General features: G+C 40.1%; 3 protein-coding genes and 2 long non-coding RNA genes across 11 annotated transcripts in view; 1 reads left to right on the forward strand and 4 right to left on the reverse strand.

Moving 5' to 3' along the window:
* LOC124328710 (nephrin-like) overlaps positions 1-2498 on the forward strand; it is a 60706-nt gene extending 58208 nt beyond the window's left edge. For all 5 annotated transcript variants that reach the window (XM_046787525.1, XM_046787526.1, XM_046787524.1 and 2 more), the window contains exons 13-14: positions 728-1324; positions 1401-2498. In XM_046787525.1, coding sequence (XP_046643481.1) covers positions 728-1324; positions 1401-1624 — 821 coding nt within the window. In that variant the 3' untranslated portion in view covers positions 1625-2498. The remainder of the gene's footprint in view (positions 1-727; positions 1325-1400) is intronic.
* On the reverse strand, positions 9-807 carry LOC124328798. Its single transcript, XR_006916482.1, has 2 exons — positions 680-807; positions 9-610 (listed from the first exon to the last, which is right to left on the reverse strand). It is a non-coding gene; the product is annotated as an uncharacterized LOC124328798 (long non-coding RNA).
* Positions 1180-7304, reverse strand: LOC124328797. Its single transcript, XR_006916481.1, has 4 exons — positions 7068-7304; positions 1787-1986; positions 1340-1626; positions 1180-1281 (listed from the first exon to the last, which is right to left on the reverse strand). It is a non-coding gene; the product is annotated as an uncharacterized LOC124328797 (long non-coding RNA).
* A 320-nt stretch (positions 7305-7624) lies between these two features.
* LOC124328705 (membrane-bound transcription factor site-1 protease-like) lies at positions 7625-13932 on the reverse strand. 3 transcript variants are annotated; one of them, XM_046787518.1, is made up of 17 exons: positions 13885-13932; positions 12174-12392; positions 11785-12107; positions 11591-11708; positions 11304-11524; positions 11058-11242; positions 10876-10992; positions 10763-10798; positions 10595-10696; positions 10355-10531; positions 10048-10286; positions 9770-9966; positions 9598-9681; positions 9069-9516; positions 8773-9000; positions 8499-8701; positions 7625-8412 (listed from the first exon to the last, which is right to left on the reverse strand). In XM_046787518.1, exons 2-17 carry the CDS (start codon positions 12313-12315, stop codon positions 7999-8001), a joined length of 3234 nt encoding a protein of 1077 aa, XP_046643474.1. In that variant the 5' UTR covers positions 12316-12392; positions 13885-13932; the 3' UTR covers positions 7625-7998. The 3 variants fall into 3 exon arrangements, with proteins under 3 accessions (XP_046643474.1, XP_046643473.1, XP_046643472.1); XM_046787517.1 differs by lacking the exon at positions 13885-13932 and adding an exon at positions 12699-12845; XM_046787516.1 differs by lacking the exon at positions 13885-13932 and having other exon boundaries at positions 12174-12591.
* Positions 13933-15683: 1751 nt separating this feature from the next.
* Positions 15684-17715, reverse strand: LOC124328752 (acyl-coenzyme A diphosphatase NUDT19-like). Its single transcript, XM_046787586.1, has 4 exons — positions 17552-17715; positions 16858-17490; positions 16578-16788; positions 15684-16128 (listed from the first exon to the last, which is right to left on the reverse strand). The coding sequence occupies exons 1-4, from the start codon at positions 17588-17590 to the stop codon at positions 15917-15919; spliced, it is 1095 nt and encodes a 364-aa protein (XP_046643542.1). The 5' UTR covers positions 17591-17715; the 3' UTR covers positions 15684-15916.
* Positions 17716-18585: the final 870 nt, after the last annotated feature.

The following is an 18585-nucleotide window of genomic DNA, read 5'->3' on the forward strand; positions in this document are numbered from 1 at the left end:
CCCGCCCCTTATTCCCACAGAAATTTTTTTTATTCTTTTCTATTGATCTATTGAGGCCCTACTATATTGATGGAATTTCTGATGTAATAAGTCAAGAGAAACTACACACAGCCGCTCCTTTATACGTAACAGCAGTAGCAGAAGTGCTAGAATATTGATGTTGGTTTGTTGCTTTTGCTTACAAACCAAAACGAAATTGACTGTCGCAGCCAGTGCATCTCTCTCGCAGCTAGAAATATGGATATGTTGGGGAGCAACGGCTGTATACATAATATCAGTTCCCTTGTATACTCATTTTCGATCCCGCGGGAGTCTGCGGCGGTTCTATTCACTCGAGAGTATACACACACACACACACACACACAAGCCCACACAGCACATATCCTGTCTTACTTTTCTCTTCCTCTTTTGACTTTATTTCCTTTTTTCCTGCCACCGACACCGCCCCATCGCCTTTTCACCCCTCAGACGGTTATACATTTATCTTTCAAGAACGTTTCCTCTTTTCTAACGTCAATCCTTTTGTTGTCAGTCTAACACTAGTTAAGGTAACTAAGAAGCGACGGATTGCGATAAAATCTTGTGACGTCTGCAGCAACAAATTCCTTGACTGATGTGTGAAAATAGAAAATCAATTTTATACCAATGAAATTAAATTTGATGTTAAATTTTTTCTGACCTTGTGTTACTCGTATTTTTTGTCTGTGCACTTTCTCTTTTTGTGCAGAACCACGCCCAAGTAATTCAATCCTGACTCCAACGCTGGGGATCCTCAGTGGGGTGGTTTTGTTGCTGTGCATCGCTGGCATCGTCGTCGTCGTCTTCCTGCGACGTCAGTGCATCCGAGAAGCCCAGGCGGCGGCCAACAATGACGGCATTGGCAATGCATCCAACGGCGGACTAATCCGCACTTCCGAGTCGACCCTCAACCAAACAAATGGAACAGCGGGTGGTGCTTCGACCATCTCGAAGGCGGCGAGAGGCGGAGGTGTGAATCCCCGATCGCAATCGCTCAAACCCCTGATGGATAGCGTAGACTGCAATCTAGACGCCGGCGGAGGTGGTCCCATGTTCGTGTCCAGGATTGAGCCCGACCACTGGAAGAACCAAATGTTTTGCCACACTGGATTGACGCAACTCGGCTGGCCAGTTGGCGAACCTCCACCGTCTGCTCACTCGCCATCGCTGCCTCCTCCCCCGCCTCCGCCGAACATGATGATGACGCATCAGCAGTCGATTGAAGCCGGACTCATCACACCTCCGTACACGACAGATAGTTCTCTAGATTTACGTAGTCCTGATATTATTCCTCCTCCAATTATCGGTAAGATGCAATTACCTTTTCACGTCGAAACCAATTAACGAAAGGGTCGTGTTTTTTGTTTCTTAATTCTTCACAGGGTCGTGCGATTTTGGACCGGCCACCCTACCACGGTCGTACAAAGGCTTCGGCATGGGATCCTCTTCGACACTTGCTGGAGCGGCAGCCGCGACGGAAACGAAAAAACCGCACGTCACGTGGAGCGACACGATGCCCAAAGCCTTTCGCCAATCGCACGATTTTCTTCGAAGGGAGACGTCAAGTAGTTCAGCCGCTGCCAACAAGCGTGAAAGTGTCGTGTGAAACTGAAAAGGAAGAAAAGATATGACACTTATTCACACAAAAAAAGTTTTTTTTCATCTCTCTCGTTCTGTGTCCCGTTTCATTTCAACTTTTCGTGAACACTCGAGTCTGATAACATCCAACCGTCTTCTTACCCCCCTCCCCCCCTACTCAACATCTCACCTTTCAACGTCTTCACGTTATTCCCTGCTACACTACAAAGTCCGAGTTTGACATTTGGCTCCAGTCGATCCCCTCAATACGAAATGTCGACCCCCAGAGAAAAATGATGACGTCAGGTGTTGGCCAATGTATCGACAAACTTCTCAGTGGACGTATCGCATTGCTCTCGAGAGGGATGTGTACACGAAACATACACCTGGCTAAAATAAAATAAATACAACAAAAAAAAAAATGAAAGTTGTCAAACATTCTGATCTCTTTATATGATTTCTCTTGTAACTATTTCAATATTACGTATGTAACAACATAAAAAATAATTATACATATAGCATATATCACAAGAACAACAAAAGTGTTTTGCACCAAAGTCGAGTCCACATAAGCCCACGTGTTTTTTTTTCCCCTTCTACGTGACAATGAATGTGAAAAGCCAGTGGATCTCAAATAACAAAAAGATGAGCGCCGTACGGACGAAGAAAAAAGAAATTCCAAACAGAACCTTTCCATAATTTCATTTTTATTATTGAATATCGTCGTGTCAAGTGAATGTGACCACTGTGTTATTCCGATGGTAAAATAACAGTATATATATTATATCGATTTTTTACTTTCAATCCTCTTTGTTCATTATTGTTTTCTTTTTCCTTGTGTAATACGGACTGTACGACGATTGTGAGAGCTTGTACATAAATACATCATGTTCAATCCTCAACTTGTTAAATGCAATCATATCTATCGTTAACCCCCAAAAGTTACTTTTAATCAAGTATCAAAAGTAATCAAAAATCAGGATCTACAAACTCTTTCGTGGTATGGAGAAGAAAATATATATCCTTCGCACGCGGATGGATAATGTTTGAAGTTCTCGAGCTGCGTTTTATTTCGGGGAAAACGAGGTACGCTACAGTGGTAACCACAAAAGTTTTTACGCGTCCAACAAAAACCGGAAACTGTCTATCTTATGCCGCTGGAATAATTCGTTTGCGTCAAAAAACTGATAGGCGTACCAGGAAGCGTCGCTGCCAACTTGGATCGGTCAAAAAGATTAGACGACGTAATGTGTCCTTCAGCTATTCTTATTTTCTCTCTCTTTTTTCTACGAGTATGCGGCAATCGAGGAAGATGCTGGATCCGCGATGGGAGGGACAAAGTACCAAGTTCTAAATGCACTGCAAAGGATTTCCAGCGAGGCGCAAAAAGAAAAAAATAAGGCCGGTTGATTCTTCATACAGAAAAAAGTGGCTCACATGCATCCGGTTGCTGACTCGTTTTTTTTTTTTTTTTTTTAATTGAACGGCTATACAATGCACACAACACGTAATAGAAATCGATAGTGTTTTATGCTATGGACGGGAATCGCTCTGCATCTCTCGTATATAACTAGCAAAAGTGGACCGGAAGTTTTGCCATGAGAGGAACTGGAACTTTTTCCCTTGTTGGTATAGACACACAACACAAAAGACGAGAGGACTGCACAGTGAGGGAGCAAAAGAGGCGGTCATTTCCGGATGATCTGTATCCTCCCAAGACTGACCGAAATGAGGAACGAAGGGGAAGCGCAGACACGAGGATCAGCAAAAAAAGGGGGGAAGCAAAATATTGGAAGGACCCAAAAAAAAAGAAAAAGAATAAAGTTGGTTGAATATTCCGCATTTTTATGACCTTTAGTGCTGCTGTTGCTATATATAGTAGTCAGTTGTATGTGTGTGTGGCGGTGGTATACTTCCGACCCAAAAAAGAAATACACAAGAGTTTTCTTATCGATCCGCCATTTCAGCAGCGCGACGGACGAATGTTCTGTGTGTACGCGGCGCTGATCGGTCGATACGACGAACCCCACGGGTCTCGAGCCAAAAAAAATAAAAGAACAACAACTTTACTTTGCGAAAATTCAAAAAGCACTCCATCATGCGAATTACAAATATTCGTGATATCAAATGTGTACCTACTGTTCAAACATGACGAAAAAACAAATCTTGTTATCTTAGTGCAGAATGTTTCATTAAGGTAATATGCGCTGCCTATACTGTACAACGTACATCCAGCAACGGCGGAAATCTCAGTGTTTGAAAGATATTGAATAAACTATATATACAGGGCCAACACTACGGTACACGAACGCAGGAGAAGCCTTAAACATCCTAGAAGACTCCCAAGCAATCTAAATTTTTAATAATCCGAACGTCGAATAAGATAAGAATAGCGAAGGATAAACACACGGGGAAGCGACACACAAGAAAAAGGATCTATAAGGAAAACAGTAGATGTCAACGGTTCAAACCGATTATACAAGAACATTCCCTAGCTATAAGCCGCTTTCTCCAATAGACTCCCCCCCCCCCACCGGAAACTCTATGAAGTTACATAAAGTATAGCCAAACAGTAAAATGCAGAAATAAGTTAAAACCAAAAAACATAAAGAATAAAAGGTTCCAATGCTTTGCCGGACCCAAAAAAAAAGAAGAGATATATGGCTCATCTAGCGGCACAATACGTCCCTCTTGAGATTCCCAAACTAGAGAACTTAATGTTGCGAAAAAAAAAGGGGGAATAGGCATTTGGCGGAACAGCATCTGCAGTCGCACGAGACCAGAGCTCGGAGCTATATGTACAGAATAGCTGTGCTGTAGAAGACAAGACGTGGAGTACGTGCTATAGGATCTCTTTTCCGGAATGCTCGACTGACCCACTGTATGTATGATAGTCTGAAATATATTTAGTGGTGCAGCAGAATTGATTGAAAAGCCTAGAAATGTGGTGCAATGAGCTCCTTAAGTCTCCTTTTCCACCCTATTACTCGGCTTTCAAATTACACGCCAGGACCGCAGTGATCAGAATACCAACCAGAAAATGATGGTAGCTAATCGTCAGTTAGTCAAGCACGACAGTCTTAAAAACCTTATCCCCTCAGTTCCACTTCTCCTCCTCCCTCCCCCCTTTTTTTCCTTAAGGATCCAGAAGACCAAAACTGTAGCGAAAGCAGCTTTGCAATGAAATACAACAAGTATAATAATAACCAACCGGCAGTTGGCTATATAGTTTCGTGAAATTGAATCAAGCGCTCAAATATAAACTGCTTTAATCTGAAGTTGTCGTTTTGATTAAGATTTATACACGAGGCAATCAACTCCAATGCACAGTTATAGACATATGCCAGTGAAACTTGTGTAAGAACGCCCTTCGGCCTCTACCCTGTGTCTATTCTCTAGTCAGCCTGATACAACAAAAAGTGGGAACAAAGGAGACTGGACAAAAGAAACACAATGAAGTCGACAATGAAAGTCGGTCTAAATACGCAAGGTTTCCGGCACATATCGTGTGCACAGTTGTAGTAGATCCCAGGGATTTGCATTCTCCACCCCACTGGCAAACAATTGCAACCAACTACCAAATTGGCAAGTTTTTGGGGGAGGGAGGGGGTGTACGAAATTGCACAGGGAGTTGCTTTCGGCTCCCACTTTTAGCTTTTAGCCGTTGGATTTCAAAATTGGGAGCTACAAGCAAGCCAGCTTCCCCCTGACCCTCTTTTTATTCCGGTCTTTGCATCCGCAAGTAGAATGGCGTGCAGAGGCGGCTCGCATTCAAAATGAGTAGCGCCAGACTAGAGAGTACTGAGCCCTATGTCAACTGACATAGGCAGATATGTAAAATCCATCCTCTTGCCAAGAAAACATAATAGTTCACTGCATGGTATAAAAACCTCTGAGCTTTCATATAAAAGCAGTTCGGATGGCAACTTGCAGGCCAGCCGCCTGTGGCCCGTATGATTCCTCATCGCTTTTCCTTTACGTAGAACTGACGACCGTTCCTTTACCTTGTCCTTTCCTATAAATATTCCAGATAATGACAACTACAGAGAAGAGAGTCCTAGCTGCTGTCTTTGACATTCATGTGGTTTTGATCTGTCGATGATTCTTCGAAATCATGTTTTATTACGCCAACTGACCTTTCCCCTCAAAGTTTAATCAAGTCCACGAGCGCAGACTTAAAATTTCCCCTCAAAGTTCATGGCAAAATATCTGAAATCAAAATAATCGACGTTCCTTATCGTTTCGCATTTTTGATTTTCACGTCGAGAGTCCCGCAACGCTGCCTGCGACTAAAAAGGTGTCAAACTGCAGTTAACATTATTATTATTGTGTGACTGGTAGCAGATAGAAAGGGGCGACCATAACAGGCTTTTAATGCTATAGTGCAAGACGGGGGTGATAGAATTTCGGCCGGCGTATCGGAAGTCGCTGGTAACGCGAGAGTCGAGAGCACTTGTCGCGAATAACATATACGTGACATGACAGTCCACGCGGGTTTCGTCGCCTATCTCTCCAAGCGCGGAACTAAATTGATTACTTGATAGAAAGCTGAAAAGTGTGACGAGAAGAAGGCAGAGTGCAATTCAATGCGCTTTTACAACTTGTACTCTTAGTAGTACGTCTATCTGTTTCGGGCCAGTTCACGACTCTGATATATTCTTCGCCGCATTCTACAGTTTCTTCCCAAACAGCAGTCTAACTTTGTAAGCCGCAAAGTTAGGCGATGAATAAGAGCTGGAATATTTACCACCAGCACGGAGCACGAGTTGGGGGGTTCATTCCGCTGTAGGCCTAGGCACTATACATATGTAGCTTTGTTTCCTCACGGAAATGTATAGCTGTCATGTTCACTCTCTTATCAATTCTCGCCCTCCCACAGCCCATTATGTGATGGAGGGACACACAGCTGGGAGAAACGCAGCTCGATCCCGTCCATCATCCTTCCAAACCTTAATTGAATTTCGGAGAGAGTAGTACGCGCGGGCTCGCCAGAATTCTTATTAGCTGTCCAATGATTTCGTCGCCCGCCAGACGCACGCGACAGGTTCTTTTTAATCTTTTCTCACACAGTCAACATCGCGCTTAGATTAGAGGCAACCAGGAAAAAAGAAAAATCCCATTCCCGCTTCATCAATGAAAAAGCCCCAAGTCACATTCGGCATGCTGATTCAGTGGACGACAAAAAGAAAAAAAAGTTTGCATTTTCAAAATCAGCACGCCACAACACGGATATTTGGTTGAGTATTACGATACCACTTTGCATTATCCATTATCAGTTTATCACATTATATATCTGTATATTACAATATCACGTTACCAGGGCTGTAATTCTTTAGAAATATTTATACGTAAGTACGTAAGTAGGCCTACTCGTATTTTTTTTTTAATTATGAATGTTAAAGTAATGCAGTAACGTGATAAAGATAATATGACTATGCATAGCACAATAATAATTTAAAAATTTGACTTACATTAAAAGTGGGGGCCCGATAGATTCTAGAAGACCCGATCCAGTTTGTCGAGGCAATGGGATGAGACCACGTGAGAGTTGTGAGACATAACGAGGACACACTTGTATAACAGCTTCAGTCAAAACTTTGTTAGTAAACTAGTTAATCAGAAGAAATAACTGATTATTAGGAGAAACCAACACAAAATTTGTCACTATTTCATTAGACGGCAGCTGCCCAACTTCTTCACTAGACGACCACGCCGAAACTAATTTTGTTTTTCTTTTTATTTTGTCTGCATTTTTTGGAGGGAAGGACGTTGTCAATTTTTGTTTAATATGAAGATGAAAGGAATGGTTATGAAATGAGAAAAATGTTATCACAAGAAATGATCAAATGTGCAAGTATTCCTCACCCAATCTCTTATTTATAAAATTAATTTAGCCGTAGGAGAGTATAGTTAAGTTACGATGGGGAGAAAAGGGTATAATATTAAAAATGGAATATATGATAGATACTCTCCCAACTAGGCTTTTACCGAATGGTTTATTCATTCAAACAAAAAGAAAGAATCAGAATGGGGTTTGTCCGTGATTTATTATGCAATCTCACTACTTTTGCCGCAAGCAGAAAATTCTCTTTGCCATTTCGGAATTGAACATTCATAAAGGGATGTAAGAAAATAGTACGTACATACACAATCGGTGAAAAATGTGAAGGCTAGTCGGAATCATACAGTATATAAGGGCAGAACGCATTCATTTTATCTCATACCGGAAAAGTAACAAGTAAAACGTGTTGAATCAGAAAACAAAGTAGCTAAATCTTTAAGTCAACTCTCTCATTGCAGCATTCAGATTTTTATATCATTCGTCGTTGAATAAGCTCAACAGTCACTTCCTTCTCCAAAAATGGATAAGAATAAAAACGTACAAAAAAAAAAAAAAAATTGTTAAACACTTGGCGCTTTGATGGTGGGTGAAAGATTAGTTGAAGGAACCCCAACACGCTTGAGCCGAGGAGATTTTCTCGTACGGCGTGGTCGGTTCCGATTGCGATAAAATTGGTAAAAGAGAACGAGCGCTGCCAAAGTCATGATGGTCAAAGCAAATTTGGTGGAGACAGACCAATCGCTCTGCAAGCGATATCCACTTGGCAGGTCGTCTGCCATCTGATCAACATCTAAAGATGATAACGCCTGGAAAGGATTATGAAGTAACCGATCCTGGACAGGTAGAATGGGCAAAGAAGAATCAATGCTGACTGAGAGTAGCTTTTGTGATTGGTAGAGATTAGTAGGGGCTGATTTATTTAATGGACTTGGAACCGAAAACACTGGCTGAGGACATGACGGAAGAGGACGAGCCTTTAACAGAAAGCAAATGCCATCAATTAGAAAGATTTCTCACGTGCGTTACGTAATCTTTTTTTTTTTTAATGAAAGTAACTTACTTGCGGCTGCGCAGAATCCAACTGACCGGATGACTCCAATACTTTGGAATATCTGTGAAGCTGATTTCCTTCCATTCGTTTGGGAGGACTTCCACCATTTGACAATTCTAAATCTGAACCATCTGGATTTTCCTGAAACGCCAAAGGTACTTCACCGCCTGTAACTGCATAGTCCAACACAGCATCCAACATCCAGAAGCAATCTTTTTGTTTTTTACAACCAAATTTTATTAGTTGAGAATAATAAAGGTTATCGATGCGAACTTAGGGGTACCTTTTTGCATATGGCTGTTGTCAGCGCAATTCGAATCCCCATAAACAACAATCCTTCCAGGAGACCTAGGAGTGGGCCGCAAGGTTGCCTCCTCTTCTTGACTTATGGAGTTATGGATCAGAGATTCATGCGACGTCGCAAATTCATTGGAAGCTTGAGTCTGGTAAAATCCCATGACGGCTACGAGCTCTGTGCCACCAGTCAGTTCCCCTTCTAGAACCTCTTGTCCTATAAGTATACAAGTTTTTGTTAAAAGAATGGTTCATCATCAAAGACGTAAACAATATTCAACCAACCTTGATCTTTTAACGAACGCCACACTTTGACTCCATCCGCCGGAAATTTTGACAGCGTCGTACCAGAAGCGAAATACATGTTATGACCCCCCAGCATGAATTCACCCTCCCAGATTCGGTCCCCGAGGACTATTCCCCAATAAGTCAAAAGATCATTCAACGCCGGGATGTTGGCACCTCCAGTGTCGGGCATCCACCACTGTCTCGTGTTCTCGTCGTAGAATTTTACTTTCTTCATCACAGTGGTGTTGTACCAATCGGCCATGATGATAAGAGACAGACCAAGTTCTTCAACATCGTTCCTCAGTTTTAATGTTTCTTCGGGGAAAAATTCTTCTTCCGGATCAACAATTAACAATGCGCCGTAATTTCGCGCATCAAAACATGTAAAGGGCCAACCCAAAACTTCTATGTAATAGCCGCTGGATCTTAAATGTTGGTACATGTCCTGATAAAATAATAAAAGCAAAAGTTTTAGTAGCTTAAGAGTTAAGAGAAACTTTTTTTTTCTTGCAATGAAAAAATATACTTTGAAATTGGTGTGAATGTGGTCCCCGTTCCAATCGAGCGGATCGTTCTTCATGCGCAGATTATCACGGGGAAAGTAGCCGGGCTTGGAATGGAATAAATGTTTTATTATTAGCTTTAAGGCTAGGGCGGCAACGTCAATATAATCTCTAGATGTTATTTTCTCGGTTTACCGGGTAACGAAGGTTGTGAAATTGATCCCATAGAATCCGCTTGGCTCTTGGCGGTGTCGCTACCACTCTAACTTTGATTGGCAAGTTCACTGTTGAACGCCGGGGCTCATCTTCGCCTTCGCCGGGAGGCGATTCTACCGTAAAAGTGACGTGACCCTGAGCGAGTCCTTCCCACTGAGCAGCTTCGCTAGACACACCTAATGGGCCAATCGAAGATAATTGACAGAAAATAAGTAGTACGCAAGAAAAAAAAAAGAGAGCTTTGCTTTATATCCTACTTATGGAAACAGCCAAAAATCCCGACCAAGGCCAGAGCAAATCGGAAAAAGTCAGTGCGAGGTGAAGATATTCGCCATATTGAGGTGTGTACGGGTGCCATGTAGGTTTGTCGACAATCCGACCGGTTACGCCCATACCATTTAGGATCGTGACATTAACTATAATAGGCATTCCGCCGTGATAGGCTGGTTGAGTACAATAGGGCCACATATATTGGCATTCCGTTAGATCAATATAACTGGATCGTATTGAACCCAAAAAATTAATTTGCGATCATTAGGATTTTTAAAAATCAAATAATAATACCTTGGACTGAGGGAGACGTGAGGACGATAATTAGAAAGTAAGTGATAGGCTCGAACAAGGTCCAGTTTGCCATGTCCTTGTTCAAACATATTAACACCCGGTAGGCGCCGGGCTGAAGCCATCAGGGATTGCTTGACACTTGCGGGATTGACTACTCCTCCCGACTGAATTACTCCACTGGAAAGTTCATCACAGTACATTACGGTCAAAACAATTTAAAAAAGGAACTAGTAAACATACCTGGCAAGAAGCGTGATAGCTCCTGCTACAACAGGAGAAGCGACACTTGTTCCAGACAAAGAGCGACATCCTCCCTGAATGGAGGAACCACGGACAGCAGATCTTATATATATCAGAAAACAAATAAGGTTAGAGATATTATGTTACAAAAATGTTGAAAATTCTTACCCATAGGTTACGATGTCAGGCTTTACTCTCCCATACCTAAAAAAAAAGTGGATAATGGATTACAAAATTACTTAATGTACAGAAAAACATGTGTTCTATTATGTGATACATACCCTCCAGGTAGTTCCCATGTAGTCATTCCCCTGGAGGAGAAACGGGCAATCTGATCCTCAAAGTTAATTCCACCGACTCCGATCACATCCATTTGATCGGCTGGATTATTAAGGGTTCTAACATAAAGGTGAGTATACATTTAATACGAAATAGTATAAAAATCAAACGTTATCATCCTAACCCGTAGAGGGGCCCATCGTTGCCAATGGCTGACACCATGATAACATTATTTGCAGTTAATTCCCAAACTTTATCTATGAACGGCTGATCCATGAAATCTGGCCCACCAATGCTTAGATTCAAAACATCTATTTTCTTCAAGATAGCATAATTAAAGGCATCCAAAAACCACGATGTGTATGAAACCTGCATATTTGTAATTTAGTACAGTTACCCTCATTTTTTCGAATCTACTATTCAATCGTACCTGATTGTTCGTAAACACACGAAATATATGCAGTTCCGAATCAGGTGCGAAACCTAGGCACTGCTTACTAGACGCAATGAGACCGGCCACAAAGGTACCATGTCCTAAGCCGTCTTCAAACGTTTTTTCATTAGTCCAATTGCTTCGCTCTCGAATTTTCCGAAAATGTGGATGACTTTTGGCTAGTCCAGTGTCGAAAACAGCTACTTTCACACCGGCACCTTAGGGAAACAAACCATAAATTAATTAGTTGTCGAAGTGTTTCTTTTTAGTAAAAAAAAGCCTACCAGTAAATCCCATGTTCCAAAGAGCATCAGCTTGTAGAACAGAAGTAATTTGTCTTGGAATGGCTCGCAGGAGACGACGACTTGAATAGCGACCAGTGGAATGCCAAAAAGTGTTTCCCTATTTGTAAAAAAAAAAAAAAAATGTCATGCTACAGAAAACTAGACTTTAGAATCAGTTGGACTAATTGAAATACCAAAGATAAGCTGGAACGTCCCGTAAATCGGCGAAATTCTTTGAATTCATCAGAGTTAGATTCATTTATATACTTCAAAGTCCTGAACACCTGACGCTGTGGAGTAACTCGTTTGATAAGAGGATGATTCCTCAGTGCAGACAGTCCATCATCTTCAATCTGTTGTGGAATTCTTAGCAAATCAAAATCACTGGGGTAGTCAGCTGCTAGGTTCTGCCGATCAACAATTTTCCAACCAGATGAGCTGAAAGAATTCAACGCAGCTGCAATAAAGTTTGCACGAGCTGCAGAACTGTGGTATCCATTGAATGCCACAATATATTCTAAGATTTACAAGATGAATGTTAACACATATATATATAATTTGGTTTTATTTAAATATAACACACCATTGTTGATGACCTTGGAAGAGAATTCAAAGTGCACTTGTTGTGATGATTCAACAATTCCATCACAATCCTCTTTGCTGACGGGCAAAGTTTCGTTAACACAATCAGAATTCACGAAAGTAATGATGGCGATACACAGCATGAACACGCTCGCGTAGAGATTTCTCGGTTGTCGTTGCCTTGAATCCTTCCATTGGTAAACGTTCCTACATTTCACCACTTGCAAACCAAATCCCATTTTTACTAAACACAAGTCAAACTCGATTCAAATTTCTTTCTAAGTGAACTCCATATTTTGGATGTGAAAAGACTTCTTTACATAAATTAAACTGTCAAACAGAACAGCAAGTGTCTAATCAATTGTTTAGAGTACAGTAGCAGACGACGCATGTCCAACCATCTTTTTCACGCGCTCACTTTCGAAAAATCGAAACCATTTTCCTTTTTCTGGGGTATTAATAAGGAAAAACTTATTGTGATTCAAAAACAATTCATAAACAAACACCAAAGAAAAAATTAACTTACGAATTATTACGTCCATGAAAATACTAAAGAAAACTGGTGATTCTTAAAGTATTTAAACGTTATGTGGTTAAATTCGTAGGGTTTTATACGCTGGGATCGAATTGGTGTTCTGGGATCAGTCGTTTACGTGCATGTGTTAAACTGCAAATGGATGTAATTGCGTGAGTTCGAAGTTTCTATATGGAAATTAAAATTACAGGTTTCCGAGGAGACTATTTGAATACCCACCGGTTTTTTCTTTCGATAGCGTTAAATGCGTCGTTCTTACTTTGCGAGGTACTTTGCAACCCGAATTAATTCCAATGAAATAAATTAGCATCCTTGTGGCTTTTATTTGTGTCGAAATGAAATACCCTTTTAAATTTTGCTGATAAATATAGACCGAAGAGTTCGTAAAAAAGAAAGCGATTCAATAAACCAAGAGAGAGAGAGAGTTGAAATTCAATTATACTAACGGATATAGAACGTCAAAAACTTTCGAGGTCATGAAACCGCGGTGGTTACTATGCAATAATACGAGGTAACTAACCTCTTGAATATGAGAAGTCCACTTGGTACATCGAGTATCAAGTTTATAGGATATGTTAGGTAATTAAGTAATTATAGACGCACATTTTTTTAAAATCTCCTTAGTTAAAACAAACTACTATTTTCGTCAATTCATTGAGTCTAAAAAAAACCTCAAACAAATAGCGGAAAATTAGTTTAAAGATAAAAGTTACTGTATTTGTAAATTTTTAAAGAGAAAAAAATAGCCTCATATGCTAATATACCGGTTCCATAGTTACCCTTTCGACTACGTGAGAAATGTACATTTTGATACTGGGATGACCCTTTTTTGTTATGTTCCCACTTTCTCCGACGCCAAACAATTCTCGGTTCTACCATTCTTCATTTTTTCCACAACCCATTTTATAGATTTTCCTAGCCGATTTGCGCAAATGGAATGCTTGAGAATAGAAGAAACTATGTATGCCTGCCATTTGCTCTGATAACACGACAAACAAAAAAAAAAGACATCGTCCGTACTCTCTACAAAAATATGTCGATTTCTTGAAATTCAGAAACTTTTTTGAAAAATGAGTTCAAGTGCCTAATACTGTGAATTATTTGACTTGTAACAAATAACTTCACATCCGTGTTCTCGTTGGCAATTTTGTGATTGATAGCCGTATTTGGTATTTACCTCGCTAGACAAGTACACATACGTAGTTAACGTACTGGAAATCAATCCCAAATGGATAATCCATTGCAATGAACAAATTTAAAAAAAATTGCCCAATTTTCATGCGCGTTGGCTTTTCAAGGGATTTCTTCTTTTGGCCCTCCCACAAAGTCGCACGCCATAATAGAGTGATACCACAATAAATGTTTTGATCAATGACCATGCTCAGAATAAGGAAATGACTTCGAGTTAACTTTGGTGTGAGTCTCAAACAAATTTGAGGAAATACAAGTTTAAAATAACTGAAATGTTATACATATAAGGGCAGAATTGTGGCATTTGAAAAATCAGGTTTTTCTTGCATTGCAAGTTGCTGGAGTGGTACCGGTACTAAGGTTGAGAGATGACGGGAAACTCCAATATAAGGAGAACAAGTCTTGTCAAAAAATCAGGAAATAATGCCACGTATCTAGATAATCAGGTTAGTCTGAAAGCGAAGGAAATACATTTTAGATAAACAGCTAAAAGGATGGCCGAAATATTGAAAGAAAAACCTAGCAGAGCTTGAAGGCAGACTTTGAAGAAAGAAACTGAACAAGAAATTGGCTATAACTATTCAGAGAAAAATGTAACATAATCTGTAGCCTTTTTTTTTGCCGACTAAATGGTTCGAATATGCTAAGATCTTGTGCTCGTGTTGCTGTTGTGTGGATATCGAAAGATAGCAGAGCTCTCTGCATGATGTAAGCTTCTGGAACATTTCCATAAAATCATGTAGAAAGCTATGATATATTTAGAAACGTTACAACATATACGTACCACATTTGTACAGAACCCGCATTGACCATCTTTTGGCAGACCTTTGCAGTTTGCGTAATAGTTATGGGGGGGGGGACTTCGGACTTTATACGACCATGTGCAGTTTCATTTACTGTAAAAGTTGGGCTTTATCTCATCTGTGTAGAAGAATTTCAGTTAGAAAATGAAGTGATGAATTATTTGTTGTCTTGAGTGATGAAAAAAAACCCCCGAAAAGCTGAAATAAATTACGTAAGTTCGGATAAACCAAAGAGCTTTTCAGTTTCATAGTTTCTTTGGTAGTTTTTCGTAAAAATATGGAAATCCCGTTATTTGTAGGCCTTCGTAGTTCGTAGTCAAAAAGGCAAATTTTAAAAAGGTGAAGGCACCTGCAAACTCTTGGCTCACTTATAGCCGATTACAAAGGTCCTTCGTAATCACACGGCTCTATGGGCTCCGCCTAATTTTGGGATGAGATGGGGAAAGTTAACTTCAAGGCCATCTTCCCCACTCGGATCTTACCAGATCAAAAAAAAAAGAGAAGGCAACTTTCCTGACCAAAAAGGCAGTTACCTTCTTTCAGAGTTGCCTTTCTGTCCTCTGTCTAAGTAGAATCTTGTTTATGTGCGGCACGAGGATGTAGGCTAGTGTCGATGACCTCTTAGCTGTCACTTGAGCTAAAGGAGAAAAAAAGTCAGAGAAAATATCGCATATCAGCGCACATCAGATCCCTTCACATTACTAAGACACCTCATAACCAAGTTCTTTTTTTCGCGATAAAATATAGCTCCTTCTATTGTAAGAACATAAGAAAAAAAAGGAGAGAAACAAAAAACGAATCACCAAAGGGCCATTGACATTTTTGAACCAAAATGGAAAGTTAGATGACATCAAGTTGGATATCGCTATGCAAGTAGTCATGCTGAGGGACGTTATCACAAAAGCATACAATTGTCACCGTACGTATACACCAAAAAGATGTGATCACGACCTCCTGCAGGGCAAATGAGGATAGGTGAAAGTTTTCTCGAATATGCAACACTGCCTTATTCATTTCTAGCTGCACAGTATACAGAAACGAAGCAAATGTGTACATAATTTTATCAAGAAAAACGAGCATTTAACGATAACAAATGCAGTTTTGGCAATTTTTCCTTTTTCGAGGGTGATTTCAAGTGAATATTACCAGTTTATACGCAGAGCTGAGGATTTTTAACAATTGTTTTTATGTAAATTACCTTTTTTGATGAGTAATTTACATATTCGATTGAAGAGTGCTGTCATTTATTTCCTCGAGCAAATCTCTGGGCTGCTTATGACCACGTGGATCGACGATGTTACAACCGATGCGGAAGAGTTTTGGACTGAAAAAACTAATCCTGTTCTTTGACGTGGCTTCGGAGCTGGAATCATCTTCCTCGATATCTGCACTAGGGGTATCTTCGGTTTCAGGGTAAAGCGAATCACCTAAAAAGAAGGGGTCAAAATTATCAGAAATGTCTGTCGCAAACCGAGAGAAAGTCGAATGGAAAAGTAAAAAACTCAAAAGCAAAGAAAATTGCTTCATCAAACATAGTACAATTTGGAAAGTTTGAGCATTGTCTACACATGGTTAGCACTTTCACTTTCGTCAGCACTTTATCGTAAAAACGAGGTCAAGTCCACTGTTTAACAGGCCTCGGAGGTTTTCAAGTCTCTTTAGAAGGGATAGTCTCGCGTACAATACCGCAACGTTCCCATACTTGCATAACATCAGTCGGTCTACGACCGACAACTTTCAATGGAAAAAATATGCCCTGTCTAGAACGTTCTTTTGTACACACACATTTGTATGCCTAGGTTCAAACAAAGGCATATTTCTACAAACAACAATCATATTCAAGAGGGACACGAAACAGAGAAAAGAGTTTTCCTACCCGGAAGTATTGTCATAATATGCCCATTCTTGGTTTTGCAGCGGATGGGAAGCCAACGCTCGATACCGTCCAGCTGCCTTTTCTTGGAAAATATTTTCAAGTCTTCGGCGCTATTGATTTGCGCTAATCTGCTGAGTTCATACAGTTGAGGCGGAGCCAACCAAATGTGGCCTTGCACGTGCTTCCAAACCGCGCTACACGGATCAGCCCACTATGAAACAACAATGTGTACTGGATTTGTTTTCTTTGAAAAAATAAAAAAAAAGGTTATTAAACGCACCAAAAGTTCGATGATCTCGCTTCCGTCGATTCGCACGTCAGGTAAATCATCGACAACACAAATATAAAATATAGTGTCGTATCGTTTTGGCCCCATGTTGACAGGGGTAAGCCAGTTGGACCATTCATACAATGACCAAAGGTCAGGAAGCAAAAAATACTTTTTACACAAGAGAAGAAACTCTTCTGGGTTATGATGAACACGTTTTTGCCATTCAATTAAATCGTCAATTTTAAGGACGTTGTTAGACTGTTTATGACTTTGAATGGGTTTACAGAACAAAACACCTGTTTCCTCAAATGTTTCTCTGATGGCACTGATACGATAACCTACTTCAGGAATGCAATCTGGATGTGGAGCATTGCCATACAGCGGGACTTTGTCATGCTTAGAAACAACAAATTCAGATGTCAACTTTTCTCGATTAAAGCCATTTTCATTGAAATGCTCTAGCCAAGATGGTGAAAAGTCTGCAACCTCGATGGCTCCTCCAGGAAACACAAAGGCATTTGCAAAGAATTTGCTTTGAGAACTACGCTTCAATAACATACAACTGTAATCAGGCTGCTTTTTTTGTTGTTCATTGGCTTTAATGTGCGTTGCCTGACTTAGGCGATTTCGAGCTAATACGATCTATTGAAAATATTGTCATTACCACGTTATTATTATTTTTTTAATTATCGAAAGATTATACCAAAGTGGACGCATTTTTCCATGAAACCGGACCCATCATTACTGTGGAAGTAAATGAATGAATACAGGATTATTGACTTACAGCATTCCCGGTATTAATTAGGTCAAAGAGCAGCAGTTAAAAACATTTTTAGTGAACTATTTTCGTCTGCTATCAAATGAAAAGATAAACAACAGCATGTGACCTTGAAAACACATAATATTGTGCCTGGCAGTGTCTGCTTAAAGTTTCTCCGAGCAATAGCGCCTCTATCGGATAGCGAAGAAACTACAAAAAATGGAATAATAAAAAGTTCCACACCAAATTCGTGCAGAAACAGCGCTATATATGATGAATGTATCACAAGATAGAAAATGACACGGCTCTTTCTGCAATGATAACTTCTCTGTCCACTTCTACCCTTTCAAATTCTATTATCACAAAACATAGAAAAACATTATTGGTTGTCGTTGCGTTGTATTCATTTATTCAAAAAGGGAAAACGTGGACTGCATGTTTTTATCCATTTCTGTTAAATCAGCTATACAATAAAACTTCTACACAAAACAACATAATACGGAAACGGGAAATAATGTTTAGTGGAGCTGCAATCGCAAGTTCAACAAAACCGGTCTTGATAGCTACTGGTTTGATTACGTTGGCCAATCCCGTCATGACGAATAAGTTCAACCAATCACGCTGCGACGAGTATAACGGATTACTTATTTTTTTTTTTACTGCGATGACGTAAAACACCAAATGCGACAATTCCGTGTTCAAACAGATGGTTGCAGTGTATTTGACTGCATGCTGAATATATATTGAATATTAAATTTCGCTAAAAAAAGAAAACTGTTTGATTTTTAAAGGTAGAATTGGCGGATCATGACTAGGCACTTTTTCTTTTTCGGGCGGGAGAATGTTTTTTAGAAATCTAGCGTTACATTTAAATTAATTTAAATACATCAGACGATTTTGTAGTTACACATATGCAGGATAATAAAATAGAACAATAACAAATACGTCGAAGCATTTCTAAACAATAAATGTCTGCT

The sequence above is a fragment of the Daphnia pulicaria genome, chromosome 3 (assembly GCF_021234035.1).
Source record: "Daphnia pulicaria isolate SC F1-1A chromosome 3, SC_F0-13Bv2, whole genome shotgun sequence".
Lineage (NCBI taxonomy): Eukaryota > Metazoa > Arthropoda > Branchiopoda > Diplostraca > Daphniidae > Daphnia > Daphnia pulicaria.

Coding starts and splice junctions, on each gene's coding strand:
- LOC124328705 (XM_046787516.1), bottom strand. CDS start 12,411: ATGGGATTTGGTTTGCAAGTGGTGAAATGTAGGAACGTTTACCAATGG. Junction 11,525..11,590: donor TTGGAACATGGGATTTACTG/GTAGGCTTTTTT, acceptor TGTTTCCCTAAG/GTGCCGGTGTGAAAGTAGCT. Junction 10,287..10,354: donor CACGTCTCCCTCAGTCCAAG/GTATTATTATTT, acceptor AATACGATCCAG/TTATATTGATCTAACGGAAT.
- LOC124328752 (XM_046787586.1), bottom strand. CDS start 17,590: ATGATGGGTCCGGTTTCATGGAAAAATGCGTCCACTTTG. Junction 17,491..17,551: donor GGAAAAATGCGTCCACTTTG/GTATAATCTTTC, acceptor TATTTTCAATAG/ATCGTATTAGCTCGAAATCG. Junction 16,129..16,577: donor TATTATGACAATACTTCCGG/GTAGGAAAACTC, acceptor CCTTCTTTTTAG/GTGATTCGCTTTACCCTGAA.